Genomic DNA, 21338 nt, shown 5'->3' on the forward strand with positions numbered 1-21338 from the left:
TCCTCTACCCAGCTGTGTTTCTGTCTTATACGGTTTGTTTGAAATAAATTTTTGAAATCTGCTCTTTCATTTTGAATAGCCCGGTATAAAGGCACTGAGTGACAAATCTGCAAGACCACAGTAGTTGGCCTGGTGGTACTGCAGTCTCCTGCCTCAGTTATGTTAGGTGGCCATTGAACAGACAAACTCACTCAGCCGATTCCTGTTTCTTTCTATAGGCTGCACACTCTTTTTTTCATTTCAATATCTATCAGGCTCTCTGCTGCCTGTCTTTTTACAAGACGTTTGTGCTTCTCATATTAAAATTCACCAGCCACGCAGCCTTCCGGCTCCCGGGAGAGTATGACTTCTCTTTAATTACCATGCACATCTCACGATTTTAAAGTTAATATCCTATAATTCTAATTTGGTTACCATCATTCAGCTTCTTGAAATCAACAGAAATGTAGTCTGCCAAAACAGTGGGGGAAAAAAAGCTTTTTTTAATTTTTATTTGCAGGCAGTTTGTTTTATACTCTGTCTTACGCTTAAGAGGCATTTATTTGAAGCTCTGTATCACACAGCGGTGCTAACAAAAGATTTGCCTGACAGCTCCTTGAAGAGGAAGCCAAATTTATATTGTGTTATTTTATTTTTTTAACTGAAACATGGAATACAACTCTGATTTAAAATAGGAACTAAACAAAGTCCCCCAACCCAGTTTCACATCCACACAGTGCCGGATGGGATTAAAAGTAAGAAAGGAAACGTTTTCCCCGTTTTACTTCTTCGTCTCAGTTCATATCCTGCTGTCAGACCTGGAGCTCTGATTGCGCTGCTTCAGTTCACCTACATCTCTGCTGCTGTATTATCCCACCTAATGAGAAGGCCTAGTGCTTAATGGGGGGGTTGCTCTGTCTTTCTCTTGCTCTGCTTTCTTTTATTCCAGGATGACCCAGCTTGCTTTGGTCACCTCTAGAAAGAAAATCAGCACTCTGTGATTCTAAGAGGCTGCTGCCCCCTGGAGGACAAGGTTTCAGTTCAATAATCATTAAGTACTCAAACCATCTGGAACTGCCCCTAGAGGGTGTGGATTGATTCAATCATTCTCTGCAGCAGTAATCTATTATTCACCACTGATCCACAAAGAGGACAAATCTCAGTTCAGTCCCTGATCCTTGAAACAGAAAGTTTAAAGAAATATTCCACCCAAAAAATTATACATTTCCTTATCCTGTATAATTTGTAGCGATAAATGAAAAAAAGCTTTAATGTCAGATTGTCATAGAAAACAGACACAACAAAGTTTCTGATAGAATAGGTGTATATGGTGCCTAACACTGGACAACAGCAAATGATATCAAAAAGAATTATCCACACGTCAAGACATCCTGTCAAATGCTCACAACGTCCTAAAACATTATTTCCGGAAAATGTTCTTGGGACGATTCTAAATTGCCCCTAGTGTGTGCTTGGTGTATGTGTGTGTGTCTGGGTGTGTGTGTGTGTGTGCGCTCTACAGTGGGCTGGCGCCCTCTGCCCGTGGTTTGTTTCTTGCCTTGCGCCCTGTGTTGGCTGGGATTGGCTCCAGCAGACCCCCGTGACCCTGTAGTAGAGTAGTAGATGGACGGATGGATGTTCTTGTGAATGAGAATGAAACACAATCAGACGTGACCAAGCATTGAAACTGAAGACCCTTCTCTGATTGTTACATACACCTACAAAGCCGGATCACAAGTTGGTTAACCGGCAGCAGCATAAAGAGTAAAGATAAGAGGAGAATGATCCACGTGGAGTGGGGTCATCAGTGGAGTCCCAGAAGTGTCTGTCCTGGGTATCGTAGATGTTTTTTTTATTTATATTAATGTGATAGATAGATAGATAGATAGATAGATAGATAGATAGATAGATAGATAGATAGATAGATAGATAGATAGATAGATAGATAGATAGATAGATAGATAGATAGATAGATAGATAGATAGATAGATAGATAGATAGATAGACTTTATGGAGTGACCTCATCATCTTTGTGCATGCGTGAATAATTTACGGCATATACACACATGCGTGATATCTCTACCCAACTGATATTTTAGCCGGATTTGCTTGGGGTGATGCAGAGAAAGATAAAGGACTCAAAGTAGTGTGAACTTGGTGTATCATTTTATCTCAGGGAGGCATAGTGCTTATCACTGCTACCTCACAGCCTAGATCACATTTTAGCTACAATATTCTGTCCAGCACAGTTTTTAGACACTTCCATAACCCCCTTTGTACTCTTATAATCTTCTCAGAACTACATCAGCTTCTCTTTCTCCATTGACCTCAATGCATTTCACCAAATTTTCTGAAATTCTCAAACATTTCCTGTGTTTTCGCCAAATTCAAGGCAAAGCAAGTTCAGTGGGGTTCGCTTATTACTGTTCCCTCCATAACAACTCCTTAGCAACATATACACAAAACAGCAACATGCAAGAATCCCAAGATGGCATCCCAGGAATACGTTAAATCATTTTAAGTACCTTACAATGAAAGAATTCAGAAGAAGTAATAATATAATTGAATTCTGCAACTCCAAAGCAAATCCAATAAAAAGAAAAACAGGATTAAATTTGTAATATTAACACAACAAAGAAAATAAATGCAAATCATAACTACTTTGTTACTCATTCTGCATAAATACAGGAGATTAAAAAATATTCTCAGCCACCACTACAAACAACTCAGGGTAAGTAAAATATAAAATTTGTAAAACATATCCCTTTTGTGTGGAATATTAATTTAAGTTCACTCACAAATTATAAGGTAATGCACTCTAGATGTCAATGTGCAGGTTCAGCTCCCATATTGAAGTAATCTCCCCCACTTTGAGGTTGAGGATACACTATTTCCTAATTTATTGAAAACCAGATAGATAGAATCTGATTTTTTAGACCTCTGAAAATGTATGAAGTGTGCGGATTAGATTCGAAAATATACGGTATGTCAAAATCAAAAAAAAAAAGACGATAGATAGATAGATAGATAGATAGATAGATAGATAGATAGATAGATAGATAGATAGATAGATAGATAGATAGATAGATAGATAGTGTCACACACGTGCGCATGGGGAACAGCTGAAAGGCCTAATCACTTGTAGTTCCACGCCAGGCCAGGGGGCGGCGGAGTATACTGACTATCTCTCTCAGTCCCTTGCAGACCTTTCCCGGGAAATCCCGCCTCTTGCCGGCCCCAAAGATGACATCACATCCGACCACGAGGACGCCACTCCCAGTTCCTGCTATGCTGACGTAATTTCCTTTCCAGGCCTTTAAAACTGCCATCTTGCCTCAGTACAGGCAGTTCTGTTTTGGACTCTGAACTATTCACATCGTGTGCCTAAAAAAGAGCAATTTTGCAGCCGAGCATAATATACGGGTGGCTGCCCCAAACCTTTGTGATGTCTCCGATTCATTCTTGTGACAATAGATAGATCGATCGATCGATTGATCGATCGATCAATCTGCTCTTTGTCTTTTATTTCCTGCCCAGGGCGTGATTAAATCTCTTGTCACTGAATCTCGTCTCGCGGGACGTGAAAGTATCTCTCTGAAAAAGTCACGTCTCGTCCCAGGATTTTTTTTATAATACCTCACAAAGGATTCTCCAAATGTCCTTCCCTCCTTCCCTTCTCCCTCCATCCACTTCCCTCCAGTGAGTGTTGCCTTCCTTCCTCCTGACTCCGACTCACCTGGAGGAAACTTGATGGCTTCCTTTTATGTCGGAACTGTGAGTACTTCCAGTGCCAGGTCATAGCCCAATGGAAGGACTTCCGGGTCAAACAAAACCCCATACAAACAGGAATCATCATAATAATAATAATAATAATAATAATAATTCGTTAAATTTATGTAGGGCTTTCTCACTACACAAAGCACTCTCTGGAAGCACTACAATTCCCATTATGCCCTGCACGTGCCCTCATGGTTACTGAGGTCCTGGGTTGCTGCCAGGGGGCTAAACATATTCTGAAATAGGAGCCTTCGCCCACTTTGTTTTGTCCTCCCTTTTCGGCAACGGTCCCCATTTTCTACTGCCTTGCACTAGCAAACTTTATTTATCACCAGCGGGAAAGATGCCATTTTACAGAAGCCCATCCATCCTTTTTCCAACCCGCTGAATCCAAACACAGGGGTCTGCTGGAGCTAATCCCAGCCAACACAGGACACAAGGGCAGGGTGCCAACCCACCGCAGGACACACACAAACACACCCACACACCAAGCATATACTAGGGCCAATTTAGAATCGCAAATCCACCTAACCTGCACATCTTTGGACTGTGGGAGGAAACCGGAGCGCCCGGAGGAAACCCACGCAGACACTGGGAGAACATGCAAACTCCACGCAGGGAGGACCCGGGAAGTGAACCCGGGTCTCCTAACTGCGAGGCAGCAGCGTTACCACTGCGCCACCGTGCCGCCCCATTTTACAGAAGCTCTTTAAATAAATAAATATATGAATAGGCAATGTGAATGTGTATATATATATATATATATATATATATATATATATATATATATATATATATATATATATATATATAAATATACGTGTGTGTGTGTATGAACACACTTTGGTCTGAACACACACCACTATGGCTAAAAAAGAAGAAAATTTAAAAGAAAGCAAACTTCTGACTTGGCAGTCACAGTCACAGTGATGCATTATGCAGGCGCATTACTGCCATTATTTTCGCCAGTATTTATGTACATTTGTGCCCCTGCAAGCAAAGAATCGCTTCAGATTATTTCAAGATCTTACATTATGTTCTACTGTCCTCTGAACAACACAATTCATTCCTTTTTAATAACATGTGTGGCTGTCACAACAGAAGGACATGAATCATGTTTGTCTTTATTCAGAAGGAATGCACATTATGCGAAGCTGCCCCCAGAGGACTTCTTCAGACCTCTTTATTCAACAGGGTTACACGTTTTGTGTTACTAACCCCTAGATGACATTCTTCATTTCTGATTTTATTGAAAATGAAGTCACTGTGCATGCTGCAGCTCTCTGAAGGACAATGTTCACTTCCATGATTTTTAAACAGGAAACTTCAGTATGTGCTTCTGCTCCTGGAGGACATACTGTAATTCCAGTAACCTAAAAGGTTAGGAATTCAGCTTATGGTCTGCTGTCCACTAGTGGTCAAGGTTTATTTTCATCTCTCCTTATTGTAATGCTCCTTTAAGCATCCAAAAACTGCTGCTGCAGCTCCCGTTTACTGAATATAAATCTAAATCGTATGTTACCGACACCCAGAGGCCACTTTAGTCTTTATTCAATAAGAACTCAAATTATCTACTGCTGCCTACTGGATCATTTTCATTTGAGATTTTATTGTATACTATTCCACTGACACGGCTCATTCCAGATTTTGCCAAAAACAGACTCATTCTATGTGATAAGGCCCCCATGGTGGGTGATGTTCCTTTGAGAGTTTTGAACAAGAATCCAAAATACATTTCACTTCCTTCTGAGGACTTGGTAGAAACTGGAATTTAAAGTTTAAGAATTCACATTGCAGTCAGGGTCAATTTTTACTTTGGCTTCAACTTAAGTTCTCTGACCCCCCAGAGGATGCTGTTTACTTCAGATGCAGCTGAATTTGAGCCAACACTATTTGTTACTGTCGACTGAAAGCCATTTTCTTTGTTTTTGTATAGGAACCCAGACAGTTCCTATGAGAAGTGTTCACCTCCTTTGAAGTTTCCACATTTTATTGTTATACAACATTGATTCGCAGTGGATTTAAATTGGCTTTTTTGACACTGATCAACAGAGAAAGGCACAATATGTAAAAAGCATATGAATTATGTAATGAACTGCTATGCACTGCCAAAAAGTATTCACCCCCTTGGACGTCTTCACATTTAGGATTTAATATGGCTTCATTGACGCTGATCCACAGAAAGTGATATGACCAAGTGAAGAGTTCTCTGCAAAATGGTCTAAATGAGTCATAAATAAAAGACAAAAAATTACTGATCACATACAGTAAGCATTCACTCCCTTTAATAAGACACACCAAAATCATCACTGGTGCAGCCAATTGGTGTTAACATTCACAGAATTAGTTCAATGGGGATCACCTGTCTGGGGTTTCAGTTGGTTGTAGTATAAATGTAGCTAATCTAGAAGATCCAACTTGTGGTGAGTCAGTATGGTGACCTAAACTACATAATGAGGGCAAAACAGCACTCCAAGTAACCCTCTGAAAATGTCACTGAGCACAAGTCATGGGATGGAGAAAAGAAAATCTCCATGATACTGAATTTACCTTCGACTCCAGCTAAATCAGTCAATTAGAAATGGAAAGAATTTGACACATTTGGAAGTCTGCTAGGGAAGGTCATCCACAGAAAGTGAGTGATCATGAAAGAAGAGAAGTGTGGGAGGTCATCAAGAACCCTATGAGAACTCTGAGGGAGTTACAGAGCTACAGAGGCTTAGACTGGACAGACTGTGCAGCAACACCCTGGGAAAAAGAGAAAAAAAACCTGGAGGACATCTTGGCAGACATTGGAAAGACCTTGATGTCAGATGGAAAAAGATTCTATGGTCTATATTTGGGAATGCCTTTCACCTTACACTCCAAATCGTAACCTTAGATCTTCAAATGAGAGTTTGCTTATAATTCCAAGAGTAAATTTAAAGAAGTGGTAAGGCAGCCTTCTGCTGTTATGCAACTAAAATCTGGAATAGTTTACCGATAGAAATTCGCCAGGTTCATATGGTGGAGCACTTTAAACAACTGCTAAAAACCCCTTATTTTAATATGGCTTTATCATAGCTTCATGTTAGCATAACCCTGATATATTCTGTATATGCATTCAATTATCGTTTTCATCGTGCCTCCACAATCCATACTAACCCCTACTTTCTCTGCTGTTCTTTTTCTGGTTTTCTGTTGTGGTGATCTGCTCCACCACAACCTGATCAAAGCACCATGTGGTCCCTACATTGATGGTTTGAAGGGCAGAGGTCTACATGACCGTCATCATCTAATTCTTCCATGTGAAGCCTGAAAACCATGAGGACTTATTGAGATCATTTATGTTAGGTGGAATGGCCAGTGGGCGGCACTGTGGCACAGTGGTAGCGCTGCTGCCTCGCAGTAAGCAGACCTGGGTTCGCTTCTTGGGTCCTCCCTGCGTGGAGTTTGCATGTTCTTCCTGTGTCTGCATGGGTTTCCTCCCGGTGCTCCAGTTTCCTCCAACAGTCCAAAGACATGCAGGTTAGGTGGATTGGCGCTTTTAAATTGTCCCTAGTGTGTGCTTGGTGTGTGAATTGTTTCCTGCCTTGTGCCCTGTGTTGGCTGGGATTGGCTCCAGCAGACCCCCGTGACCCTGTGTTCAGATTCAGCAGGTTGGAAAATGAATGGATGGATGGAATAATCAGTGGGGGCTGGTGGTCTCACGGCCTCGGAACCCCTGCAGATTTTGTTTTTTTTTCCAGCCCTCTGGAGTTTTTTTTGTTTTTTCTGTCCTCCTGGTCATTGGACCTTATTCTTTGATACTTGGTATTGCCTAATTTTATCTTTTTTCTTCATCTTGTAACGCACTTTGAGCTACATCAATTGTATGAAAATGTGCTATATAAGTAAATATTATTGTTATGGTCTCCAGAGACCAAAATCATGCTTTGTTCTTGTTTGTCAGTGGGCAACCAATGCTCTATACTACTTGAAACTGGAATAAAATCTAAGGTTGGGAGCATGAGGTGATTACAGTGCATTGCTACTCCCACCACACAGCAAACCACCCAGCTGTGCAACAGGTGACACCTCAGCACCACACTGAACAGTGTGAGGTTTTTTATGGTGGCTGGAGTGCCAATCCTGCCACCAACTCCCAAGTTTTCCCTGCAAGTTGGAGGACCTGCTTACATCTGAGGACCTGCTTACATCACACCCAGGATGGAGCAATTGCAGATTAATGGCCTTGCGTAAGTGTTCAATGGAGTAGAGTCACTTTCTGGTGTTCATGGGATTTGAACTGGCAACCTTCTGATTGATAGATAGATAGATAGATAGATAGATAGATAGATAGATAGATAGATAGATAGATAGATAGATAGATAGATAGATAGATAGATAGATAGATAGATTGATGACGCAGATCCTTAACGTCAGAGCCACCACTCTGCCTACTTAGAGAATCTGTTCAAAACTTTTTAACAATATGGTAGGATCTAATCAATAATATTTTAGAATAACCTTCCATTTTGGGGGAAAAGGGTACCCTTCTTTTCTTGCTCCTTTGATAGAGTAGCTTCAGTTGCTGGCTCTTCTCTCTTCTCTCTTGGGTGGGGGTTGAATTTTGCTTTGATTTGTTAAATTTGAGTGTATGGAATGTTATCTGTTTCTAATTAAAATCAATAAAAAATATAAATATATGTTCTGTTATCTGTCAGACTAAACCAGGGTTCTCAGACTCCGGTCCTGGAGGGTCGCAATGGCTGCAGGTTTTCATTCTAACCCTTGTCTTAATTAGTGACCTGTTTTTGCTACTAATTAACTTCTTTTGAATTAATTTTAATTGATTTGCTCTTGAAGACTCAGACCTCTTGTTTCTTTTTCCTTAATTAGCTGCCAATCAATAGCGAGATACAAAATGAGCCAAAACATGACCAGCAAACTGTGTCCATCGTACAATAAAGAAAGGTAAAGGTCTCAGGATTGCTGATCTGCTCAGGTCTCCAAAACATTTTAACAGAGCTCTTAGAAAAGAGAAATGTCTGCTATTGCACAATGTGAGCAGCAACAAGTCATGGAATTAAATAACGGCTTTAATTAACAAACTGAGATTGGCGACTAATTAAGCAACTGGCTGGAATGAAACTGGTTGGCGTTTGAGGCCCTGACTTACTTGGTCTTCTATTGGCTCCCTCTCTTCACATTTAATTTCTGTTTGGGTGCCGTTTAAAGAAAGTAATGAAGCAATTCAGAGGAACGATGAAGAAAATCAGGGAAACAAATCTTAAAAAAAAAGTCAATTACAATTAATTCAAAAGACGTTAATTAGCAGACAAAGCAGTTCACTAATTAAGAAAAGGGTTAGAATGAAAACCTGCAGCCACTGCGGCCATCCAGGACCAGAGTCTGAGAATCCTGGACTAAACGCTGTGTTTGAATGCTGCATATTATCAAAAGCACACTATCCACACTGGGATACATGGTAATGGCAGCGTCATGCTGTTGGGATGCTCCTCTGCACCAGGCATTACTTTAACATGGCTTTCTCATACCTTCATTTTAGTTTAATCCTGATACTCTGTATATGCATTTAATTATCAATATCATTCATGGTGGCTCCGTAATCCATACTAACCCCTACTTTCTCTTCTGTTCTTTTTCTGGTTTTCTGTGGTGGTGATCTGCGCCACCACCACCTGATCAAAGCACCGTGATGTCCCTACATTGATGGATTAAAGGCCAGAAGTCCACATGACCGTCATCATCAAGTTCTTCCATGAGAACCCTGAATACCATGAGGACTGATTGTGAGGTCATTTATGTTAGGTAGAATGCCTAGACGGAGCTGGGTGGTCTCGTGGCCTCAGAACCCCTGCAGATTTTATTTATTTTCTCCAGCCGTCCGGAGTTTTTTTTAGTTTTTTCTGTTCTCCCTGGCCATCAGACCTTACTTTTATTCTATGTTAATTAGTGTTCCCTAATTCTGTTTTCTTATTTATTTTGTCTTTTTTCTCTTTCTTCATCATGTAAAGCACTTTGTGCAACATTATTTGTATGAAAATGTGCTATATAAATAAATGTTGTTGTCATTTAAGGTAAAATGAAAGCAGTAAAATGCAGGGAAATCCAGGAGGAATACCTGATGCAGTCTGAAAAAAACCTACATTTTGGGAGAAGATTTCTTGTCCAGCAAGACAAGAATCCCATGCATAAAGCTAAAGCTAGACAGGAATGGCTTAGAAAGAACAACGTGAAGGTCCTGAAGATGCTGAGCTGCAGTCTAGATCTCAATCCAATTGAGGATTTGTGGCTGGACTTGACAAAAACTCTTCACTCTTGATCTCCATGCACCCTGAACTTGAGCAGTTTTGCAAAGAAGAATGGTGGAAAAATGGCAGTGTCCAGATGTGTAAAGCTGGTAGAGACTAATGCGCACAGACTCAAGTCTGTCATGGCTGTCCAAGGTCTAGTTGATAAATCTTGACTTGAAGGGGATGAATACTTATGTGATCAGTTATTTGTTGTTTCATATTTGTAATTCATGTAGACCACATTTCAGAGATCTGTTTTCATTTTGACATTAAAGTCTTCTTCTGTTGATCAGTGACAAAAAAGTCCAATTAAATCCGCCGTAACTCAATGTAAGGTAATAGTAAAATGTGAGGGAGCGAATACTTTTCATAGTTACTGTTCCTCCTTGAAGTCATCTCATTTGAGATGGTACTGATTAAGAATTTACATTGTACTATTATATCACAGATTTATTAAAATGAAACATATCCTATGCGTTAACGTCTGCTGATCAGTAATGTTCACTACAGTCTTTAACGAAAATGAACACATCCTCTGTATTACCGCTACTCCATGGGCGCTGTCTTTGTGACATTTTTCAGAGGGGTCACACAACACAGTTTTACTTCAGTTGCAGGATGTAATTCACTCTAAAGTCAACATTACAGGTTCTGTTCTTCATTTCTTTAGTTCAATTTATTGTAAAGTTCTGCTATCAGGAAAAGGCTTCAGGCTGTAATGCTACACACTCCTGCAAGGAGAATTTTATGATGGTGACCAGGAAGAAAAGATGTAATCAAAAGTTGAAATAGACGTTTAAGTCAGGAGATCAATCAACACCACAACCAAAGCCAAAATAAGATATAAAAATCATACTCAAAAAGTAAGCACAAGTTAAAGTCAAAAAACAGAAATGAAGAGTTTCAAAATGGTTCAAGGACATTTGAAAAAGTTTTTTTTTTTTCCACAAACTATGACTGACAACTTTTTTAACCCGTCATTACAGGGATGTCTTGGCCTCTGAGGATACGTCCCTAACAACATAGGTCGCTGTCCTAACAACAGGAGACACAAAATGGTGGCACCCATAAATAACACAATGGTGACAAAAAACAAATGAAGTAAGCTTAAATTCAAAACTTTAATTGCACGATCAGATTTGTGGGCTAGAAAAAGAAAAAACAAATCAAGTGTTAGAACCTCAGAAAATGGTGTAAAATAAAAAGTTTATGAAATAAAGAATCCTAACCATAAGCACGTCTGCAACCCTGAACTGAACAGGTCTGACACTACTGTGTCATCATGTGTTGTAATGCGGTCCATATTCCCCTAGAGGGCAATGTCCCCTTTAGATATCATCCATCCATCCATTTTCCAACCCGCGGAATCCAAACACAGGGTCACGGGGGTCTGCTGGAGCCAATCCCAGCCAACACAGGGCACAAGGCAGGAACCAATCCCGAGCAGGGTGCCAACCCACCGCAGGACACACACAAACACACCCACACACCAAGCACACACTAGGGCCAATTTAGAATCACCAATCCACCTAACCTGCATGTCTTTGGACTGTGGGAGGAAACAGGAGCGCCCGGAGGAAACCCACGCAGACACGGGGAGAACATGCAAACTCCACGCAGGGAGGACCCGGGAAGCGAACCCAGGACCCCAGATCACCCAACTGCGAGGCAGCAGCGCTACCCACTGCGCCCCCGTGCCGCCCCTTTAGATATCACTGAATATGAATCTAAAGTACAGTAATCCCTCCTCCATCGCGGGGGTTGCGTTCCAGAGCCACCCGCAAAATAAGAAAATCCGCGAAGTAGAAACCATATGTTTATATGGTTATTTTTATATTGTCATGCTTGGGTCACAGATTTGCGCAGAAACACAGGAGGTTGTAGAGAGACAGGAACGTTATTCAAACACTGCAAACAAACATTTGTCTCTTTTTCAAAAGTTTAAACTGTACTCCATGACAAGACAGAGATGACAGTTCAGTCTCACAATTAAAAGAATGCAAACATATCTTCCTCTTCAAAGGAGCAAACAAATCAATAGGGCCGTTTGGCTTTTAAGTATGCGAAGCACCGCGGCACAAAGCTGTTGAAGGTGGCAGCTCACACCCCCTCCGTCAGGAGCAGGGAGAGAGAGAGAGAGATAGAGAGAGACAGATAAAAAAATCAATACGTGCCCTTCGTGCTTTTAAGTGTGCGAAGCACTGTGCAGCATGTCGCTTCACGAAGCAGCTGCACAGAAGGGAGCAACGTGAAGATAATCTTTCAGCATTTTTAGACGAGCGTCCGTATCGTCTAGGTGTACGAACAGCCCCCCTGCTCAATCCCCCTACGTCAGGATCAGAAAAAGTCAGTGCAAGAGAGAGAGAGAGAGAGAAAGAAAAGTAAGCTAGGTAGCTTCTCAGCCATCTGCCAATAGCGTCCCTTGTATGAAATCAACTGGGCAAACCAACTGAGGAAGCATGTACCAGAAATTAAAAGACCCATAGTCCGCAGAAATCCGCGAACCAGCAAAAAATCCGCGATATATATTTAAATATGCTTACATATAAAATCCGCGATAGAGTGAAGCCGCGAAAGGCGAAGCGCGATATAGCGAGGGATCACTGTATATGTTGATACCAGTCAGGGTCTTCAGACCTTCAGTATTTTTTCCTTAGGATTAATGCATTTCTATTTTCTTTGTAAAACTAACACAAAACCTTTTCAGGATGGTTGCTTTGATTAAAACACTAGACTCAATGACTTTTGGTTAAGTTTTTCTGCGTTTGTGTGGTGAAGTGGGTCCATAGCTCACGTCAAAAAGGCCATTTTTTAAATAAATAATTGCCCCACTCGCGGCTTAGAGAAGGGGAGTGGTATGTGTGGCCGGAGCCGTTCCCGGGTGATGCGGACGGTCCTCATTTAAGTGCGCAGATGAGGAGTCATCTGCATCCGTAATTGTTGGTGGGAGCTGCTAATTGCCACACCGGATCCACATTCCCTGTAAGAAATAGAAGCACGAGATGGCTAGGAAGGGTGAAAAAAGAAGAGAGAGAGAGAGAACGGGAGGTTAAGGGAGAAGAAGAAGAAGAAGAAGAAGAAGAAGAAGAAGAAGAAGAAAGGAAGTGGGGAGCTGGTGTGAGTGATCAAGCAAGAGACAGCAGGCTTGCTTAAGCAAAGACAGGCAGCTGGGAGGAAAGCCCCGGAGCAGTCTGGCCAACTCTCGGAGGAGGCAGATTGAAGCATTCGCTCCAGCTAAGTAATTGGGAGTAGCTGGAGTGTAATCGACTGGCCGTTGACGATAGCGGGAGTCGTGGAAGCTTTGGGCGTGTTGTGCCCCAGCTTGAGCAGCCTGGCTGCTGGGGGAAGAAACCCAAGTCTCGGTCCTGCTGGAGCCTGACATAGCCGGGGATCGGAGGGCTACCAGACCAGTGCTGAAGGAGCTGCATATGCTGGTAGGGCGACTCCCCTGTTGCGGAGCCTGGAAGGGAGAAGCAAAGGAGTTGCTGGGTTAAAGAAGGATGCACCAGGATTTGTGTTTTAAAGGACTGCTTCCAGCCGTTATTTCAACCTCAGGTTTTAAAGGATTTTTTTTGTATTGGATTTTAACCTCCACCTTTCACCTGTTTTATGGATTATTTATTTAATGACTTATTTTGATACACTGCACTTTATTTAATTTGGACACTTTGTTTTGTTGTTGCTGCTTTTAATAAAAGCACTTTGCACTTTTTGCTCCATCCACTTGCTTTGTTGTGCCTCACTGTCCAGCTCATCAGTGACATTACCAACGGTGTCGGGTTCAGAGCTCACAGAAGCAAAATGGGAGCATGGAGCAGAACCTGCATCATCACAGTTTGTTTCTTGGTCTCTGTACCAAATTTTTTTCTTATCAGTGCTATGCTGATGACACACAGCTCTACTTGTCATTCTCTCCAGAGGATCACATGGTATCCGCTAGAATCGCTGAGTCTTATTGACATTACAACCGAGAGGATGAAGCATAATCTCCAGCTCCACCTGGAAAAAGTAGACCCTATTGACATTTCTGCACCCTTGTCATTTCTGTCTATTCTGCACCCCAAGTCTGTCCAGCTCATCTCATTATCGCTAACACCCGGCGAGACTTTTTGCAACCTTGTGGATGAGTTTGATGACCAGCTGTTTTTCATGGACCATGTTGCTATGGTCTCTCTGCCTTGCAGATCCATATTACTAACCGAAGGTTGTAAACCGGATATGGACGCAGGGCGCTGGGCGCAGGGCGCATCGAGGCGCACGCGCACTGCCGCACTGCACAGAAAACACAGAAACGAGAAGGTTGTAAACCGGATGTCACGCGCACTGCCGCACTGCAACGAGCCCGCCACCTGTAAACTAGACTTACTCTAATCCACTGTACGAGTAATGTAGATCACATAACGGTCATTCAGTTTGGCGCCCGCCTCAGAGTCCAGAGTCAAATGCAGCGGTATCCCAAAACGCTGTGGCGCCCGCCCCAGAGTCAAACGCAGCGACTTCCCAAACCACGGCGGCTTCCCTTGCTCTAATCCACTGTGCCAGTAATATAGATCACATAACGGTCACAGACTCTAACCCAGCGGCTTCCCACACTCAGTGGCTGGCACACAAACACCATAACCTGTAAAGTGAACTTGCTGTGCAAAACTCTGCCAGCAGTTGGTGTCAGCAAAGGCAACGGAATCACGTCTCCACACAATGAGACCACTTTACTACAGATATGCTTATGTAGTTAAATGACATTTCCCCAGACGCACCCACCCTCCATGATATGTCATCCATCCAGATATCAGACGGAACAGAAACTGTTTGCCATTCCTGGATTTCCGATTCGCTAGCGAATCGCGGGCTTACTTGTATCTGAAAGAACAGACCGTATCTGACAGAGTATGTAGCCTAACTCTTGGTCCAGGCTTTGGTCTTGTCGTGTCTGGATTACTGCAATTCTCTGTTGGCAGGTCTGTTACCAGGCCACAGCAGATGATTTAAAACGCTATGACAAGTATGGCAATCAACCTGTAGCAGACTAAAAAACCCAGCTAAGATTCACGCCGCCTTTGACGGTGATTTATTTATTTTTTTGGTGGGGATCCCAGGAACGCACCTAGCCTTGGCCCGACTCATTCCCACTCCCTCACAGAGACAAAAAGCAAATGGTAATAAAACAGAAATTGAGGAATGTATTAAACACTAATAAACAAAATATAACTATGCAAACGACAACGATCCCACCCCAGTTCCCTTCCGGCGATTATACAATAAACACAAATTCAACAATAAACAAACATCTAACAAAAACCACACACGATGAAGTCCATGAAAAATGGCAATTAATGAAATGAAATGATGGAGGTAGATAGTCCAGAGATCAGCTCGCTATATGTGAATGTAAAGGTCAGTCCTACCGGTATTTCCTGATGAGATGATGACGTGTGAACGGGATCAGCAGCACTCCTTTCTACGCAGGTCAACAACTAATCTTCAGACAGTCCTCGTGCAGCTGGAAGACACCAGACAGTCCATATTCCCAAAACAGGAGACGATCCAGGACAAAAACAAAAATCCACAGGCATTGAACGGGAAGGCAAACAGAGCGCGAACTACAGACACAAAATAACAAAAAAAAACTCTCTTTCTCTGTGTAACAGGCCTCCTTTTAAATCTTGTGTCGGCTTCCCTGTCCCCAGCAGCCCCTGCACCATCATCAAACGACGAATCAGAGCCACTGCAGAAGTTTTCACTCCCCAGCAGTGCGGCTATAAACCAGCAGCAGGTACATGTCACTCTTCTTTGCAGATCATTACATCAGCTTACAGTAGCAGCACATATTAAGTTCACATCCTTTATGTCTTCTGACAGAGTAGTTAATGGGTCTGCACCTAATATGTGGAGACAGTCGGGAGGTCCCACGCTCCTTCTCTACTGCTCAGGTCTGCTGATGAATATCGTCTGGTGATGCCACCTTGGCATCAAATCTCAGTTCAGACCCTTGTTATGTGTAGCTTCTCACTGGTGGAATGAGATGCCCACCTGCATTTGAACTTCTGACTCCCTAAATGCGTTTAGGAAGCGTTTGAAGCCTCTCTTGTTTGGTGAAGTTCTGTCTAACTGAGCTGTTAGGATTTTGTAACCTAGGAATTGTAACTCACTTGTATTTTGCGGTGTGATCTTTTTTTTTAACCTTGTCTTGTAACATTTGTTCCCAAACCGATTCCCACTCAGACTGATATTTACTTGATTATGTTGACCTCTTTTGTTAAGTCACTTTGGATAATCATGTCTGATAAAAAAAAATAAATGTAAATGTAAATGGGTTTAATTACAGAATTAAGTGGCCTTTCGTGGTTTGTTTTAAGCTTTCCCGGTCTGAGTGAGTCCCTGTCTTGCACCTGAAAACACAAGGCTGAGTCTTAGTACTTTAGCAAAACCAGCTATATTCAGCTTGAAACAGAAACAGCTTGGTTATTTATTGTAGTGGGATCTACCACTCTTCTCTACACAGACACAGCAGTCAGGTTAGTGGCCAAGTGATACTGTTCCCTGCATTTATAACATTCCTTGCATCACCCATCTCCGACAGGCGCTTATAGCGCGACCGCGATCGGCTCGAATTTGATTTCGCGGCGAGCTGCTGCAGCGCTTGGAGCCTGCGGTTACCCCAACAACAGATAAGCTGTCTTCCACAGGCGCAGTGATTGTGCTTCGGGACGCTTTTTGGCGTGTCGTCCCATTGGGGTCAGTCGCAAAAGAGTTTAGAAACCTCACAACTGGCAGAACAATTTCAAATATATGTCTTCATGATGTCATTTTTGTGATTGATTTCTAGAGTACAGGTTTCAGTTCACAATTTTTCGAATATGAATCTACATTAAGCGCTAAAGTCTTCATTTGCACGCAGTTCACATCACACATTACTGCATAGAAGCTGACATTATAAGGTACTGCACTCAACCTGTTTATCACCTGTTTATCATACTAGCACTACATGAGACTGCCCTCTCTAGGGCACTGTTTGACTTTATTGACCATACATCCCCATTATAAGCAGCTGCCCCTGGGGGTCATGGTTGGGTTTACTGTATAACTATCAGTAGGACCATATACATTTTAAGACAATTAGGGTCTGTTCCTTTCTGATTTGACAGAAAATTAATTCACTTCATTTGTAACTGCTCCCCTAGAGGGCATCACGTCAGTCTCTAAATAAGCTGAATGTTGTTGTTTTATTTAGCAGCAAGTGGCATGATGTATTACCACTCTCTGGGGGACACAACTTACAATATGCTTTATGAAAGGGAATCCACAAAACACTCAGTTCAATCCAACTCCAATAGAAGTTCAGTTCATTTTCATTACCTGTCAAAACTGCTGCTACAGAGACCTGAGCTGTTAAATGAACCATGCAGAAGCCAAAGACGGTTCTGTCAGCTTTCAAGAAGATTCACTCTTTGTGGGGCACACCTGACAAGGCCAGCCAAACCATGTGCTTGTAAAGCATGGAGAACGAGACTCAGTTTTAAAGTAAATTTCATTTGTGACAAGCCTGAAAGAATTAAGAAGACATCTGAAGCTGAGTCAGTATAAATTGTCAAAGTGACTTACCATCTCAAAAACGATTACTAAATAACTAATAGTGTAACGGTTCAAGCGGAAATCAACAGCATATGGGAAAAGGCCATGTTAAGACAGAAAGGAAAAGTCATGGCAATACAGAAAATGAGGAACAAAATGTATTAAGTCAAGGAATATTCCTGCTAGAGAGTATGTGTATGAGGGAATTCCTACATGTGTTTTTAGTAACATTAACTCAGTCCAAGATTTGTAAGCCACTGCCTGATTAGGATGCGTCTGTAAATCTTTATGTTACTCAAAGAGCTGAAGTTAGATGGTTATACTGATTTGCAGGGTCTCAGGATCTGAGGGGACTGGTTAGATGGAACTCTTGCTCTGAATACCTGGGCTTATGTGTGGGCCCAAGATGGTCCATGTGGAAATTAGTTGCTGTTGTAACAGTTGCCAACGGTAAGAGTGGTGACAACAACTATATGCGACTACAGCAGGTGGGAATGCACAAGAACTTGAACCTTAGTGGTCCATTATGTAAATCACCTCAATGCTTCTAATGGCCCTCCACCACTCTTCAGGATAGAAGTGGCCTCCCACCTCAGGCAGATTTCAGTTATTCCACAAGGCTGAACGAGCAGTCCTTTTAAATATGATGGTCTGAAATCCATGAAAGAATACTTTCGATGTAACAGGAATGATTGAATGATTGGTTTTGTCCATCGAATTGCAGTGTTTACGTCAGGTGAGTTTTGCGGATTCTATTAATGACTTTGCAACTGAGAAAACGCGGTGATGGATTCTGTAGAAATTAGAGCGCTAAGAAAGGATCTGTTATTTTATAAATTTGTTTTACATGATGTTAAAAGGATTTGTGGTTGTGTTTAGCTTAAGATGTTACAAAACACAAGGTTATAACCTAGTAAATTGGGCTTGAACTATAAACATGTTAGAAAACGTATGCATGGCGTAACATTCAAGTGCATTCGGGGAACTATGCTGATATGAAAGTTGGAGAATTTCACATTTTTTTTTTGAGTTACTTCATCCAAGAGTCAGTTATCACATGTTTTATTATTAAATATTTTTGTAACAATATTCAGTAATTAGAGGGTGAATCAAAAAGTAATGTTTTAAGAGGGTAGGTTCAGACAGCTTCATTTTTTGTTGCAGCAATTTCTATAATCTCGGTACATTCGTGTATATCCTCTCCCTTATATTTTTTATTGTTCTTACCTGATTGATAATTTTTGTAACAAAAACGGTTAAGGATATAAAAGTGGCAAAGTCCACACTATTCCTTGATAGATAAACTGGAGATACAGTATATCCTTCTGTCTGTGCCTAGCAGAACTACTCTTCGAAGATGGATATGATTGTTGAAGACCCCATTGAAGCATCGTAAGACAACCGTATTGTTCTATGGGTTTCTGCGGTTGTTTGCATATGGGAGTAAATGCAGAGTTTAATATATCCATTCATCAGTAGCATATTTCTCTGTCCTAACATCTCCACTGTGATTACTGGTTAGCGATATAGTGGTTACAGTATAAAAAGGACACATTCCCTATCACAATGAACCTCCTGCTGCATGCAATGCCACAAATAACTCCAAAACTGCCAAAGAACTTAAAATGCTGTTTACACATTGTGGTGTAGCGGGTCCACGGTTACGAAAGATTGGCAGCTTTTAAATAATCCATTCTCCATGTCACTCTCCGTGGGTGCTATCGTGCAGCCGTGTGGAGTTGATGGAGTAATTGGGGCAAGTCACGCCTGCATGTGAGGGTACGATCATTCTCAATTGCTTAATCGGCTTCCTGCAGTGTGAGATTCAGACACTGAGCCCACGGAATGGAAGAAGAGCTTAGAGAACGAGAGCAGCATTGGGGTGAAAAGAAGTGGACAGGCCAGCTAGCCAGCATGAAAGAGAGAGGTCAGCGCAGTCAGGGGTCCTGGATGGAGTGAAGGATCAGCGTTCAAGAGATGGATCACATTCACTGAATGGGAGAGTGGGTACAATCAGGGAGGAGTCGGCCTTAGGGATCTGAGGGACGACTACAAGTGTGAGAAGGATGACAGGAGGATAACCGACCCTGAGCGGTCTGGCAGATGCCGACTGAAGCAGCCAAGACGGGGGTCGGTAGCGTGAGGACCGTGGTGGCTGAAGTCTCACCCACTGAGCATGACTTGGCTAAACTGGAGAGACTGGGAAGGAGCTGTACTTGGCTGGTTTGCTCCAAATGTCTGCTACTGGATTTGAATCTCGTTTTAGCCTTGTTTTAAACGTCTGGATTATACCTGTTTTATGGATTATTTATAAACACTTGAAGCACTGCACTTATTTTGGGATTTTGTTTGGATTAGTTTTGAATTTTTTTTTTAAATAAAAGCACTTCTGCACTTTGCACCTTTCCCCTTGCTTTGTTTGGCTCATCTGGTTACATTAATAATAATAATAATAATTCATTACATTTATATAGCGCTTTTCTCAGTACTCAAAGAGCTATCCACACAGGGAGGAGAACCCACAATCTTCCACAGTCTCTTACTGCAAAGCAGCAGCACTACCACTGCGCCACCTGTGTGTTGGGTTCAAAGGCTCCCAAAAGGGAAGTGGAAGCGTGAAGCAGAAACCGCATCGTCACACACATCAACAAAAAAGTAACTCCTCCTTGGACATGCATGCATGATATGGAAGTACAAGGCGATCAGCTTAGTTCTAGACCCTGGTGTACCCCTGTTTTTAAAGTCATTACCGACTGCTCAGGAGATGTAGGCAAACAGAGGTGACTTACAGAGCGATTGTTTGGCAGCGACTCTACTGCTTCAATCGGCTTGTTCAAGCTGGGTTTGCCGATATACACATCACTGCTGGGCGAAAACGTCGACAGGAGTGTGACAAGAGTGTGCGGGTTCATGTAGTTGTCGTCATCTACATGGCAGAACCACCTACGGAGCAAAGACAGAGATAAATAGAAAGAGACATCATGAGTGATACGACACGACTGAGCAATAAACATATAGTTTAGGCAAAGAAACAAACAACATTTAATGAGATCACACAACTCACAGTTTTTGAGAAGCAATAAAGGCATCGTACTCGGCCGCCATCTTACAAGAGAGAGCTTCTCGGCTGTGCTCGGAGGAGCAATTTGTTACCACTAGATGGTGTCCTACAGAAATAAAAAAGGGATTGTCTGGATAACATCTAATTAACCAGGGCATGGGCAGCAACGTCATCATCATCAGCAGCTAGAACAATCATAGTGGCAGAATACCAGTCCTGAAACTTGGCAGGGAAGTTTTTCTTATATTCAAAGTGACTCGACTTTATATCTTTTATACTGTATATTACTATTACTGTCAAAAATTGGTGCCTCACTTTGGTCATTTTTGTAGAAGCACCTTGGTGAACTTTTCAATAAAGCTCTGACAATACAGGGCAGCGGAAAGGGGGCACAGCAAGAGGGTATTGAACAGGCAGGCACCTACATTTGGAATATGCTTTAATTTTCTCAATTAACAATCTTGTGTACAAGTTGTCATGAGGTACCACTGTCCTCTTTCATTTGGAAATTTACTGTAGTGCTCTTTATAAATTAAATTAACTAAGACGGGCTTCACCAGGAACATCACTTCAAGAGAGGCCCAACACGATGATGAGGAAGGCAGGCTCAGTTAAGGGATCCACTCTCAGCTCAAAACAATATTTCACCTTTTTGTATTTGGACTGAAAGG

At 42.0% G+C, this 21338-nt stretch overlaps 1 protein-coding gene across 1 annotated transcript in view; it reads right to left on the reverse strand.

The window, feature by feature from the left end:
• Positions 1–21338, reverse strand: part of LOC114661980 (beta-1,3-N-acetylglucosaminyltransferase manic fringe-like) — a 59408-nt gene that overhangs the window by 21217 nt on the left and 16853 nt on the right. Inside the window, exons 3-4 of the mRNA XM_028815257.2 lie at positions 20671–20773; positions 20396–20549 (exon numbers count right to left, since the gene is read on the reverse strand). Coding sequence (XP_028671090.2) covers positions 20396–20549; positions 20671–20773 — 257 coding nt within the window. The remainder of the gene's footprint in view (positions 1–20395; positions 20550–20670; positions 20774–21338) is intronic.

Source organism: Erpetoichthys calabaricus, chromosome 12 (genome assembly GCF_900747795.2).
Source record: "Erpetoichthys calabaricus chromosome 12, fErpCal1.3, whole genome shotgun sequence".
Classification (NCBI taxonomy): domain Eukaryota; kingdom Metazoa; phylum Chordata; class Cladistia; order Polypteriformes; family Polypteridae; genus Erpetoichthys; species Erpetoichthys calabaricus.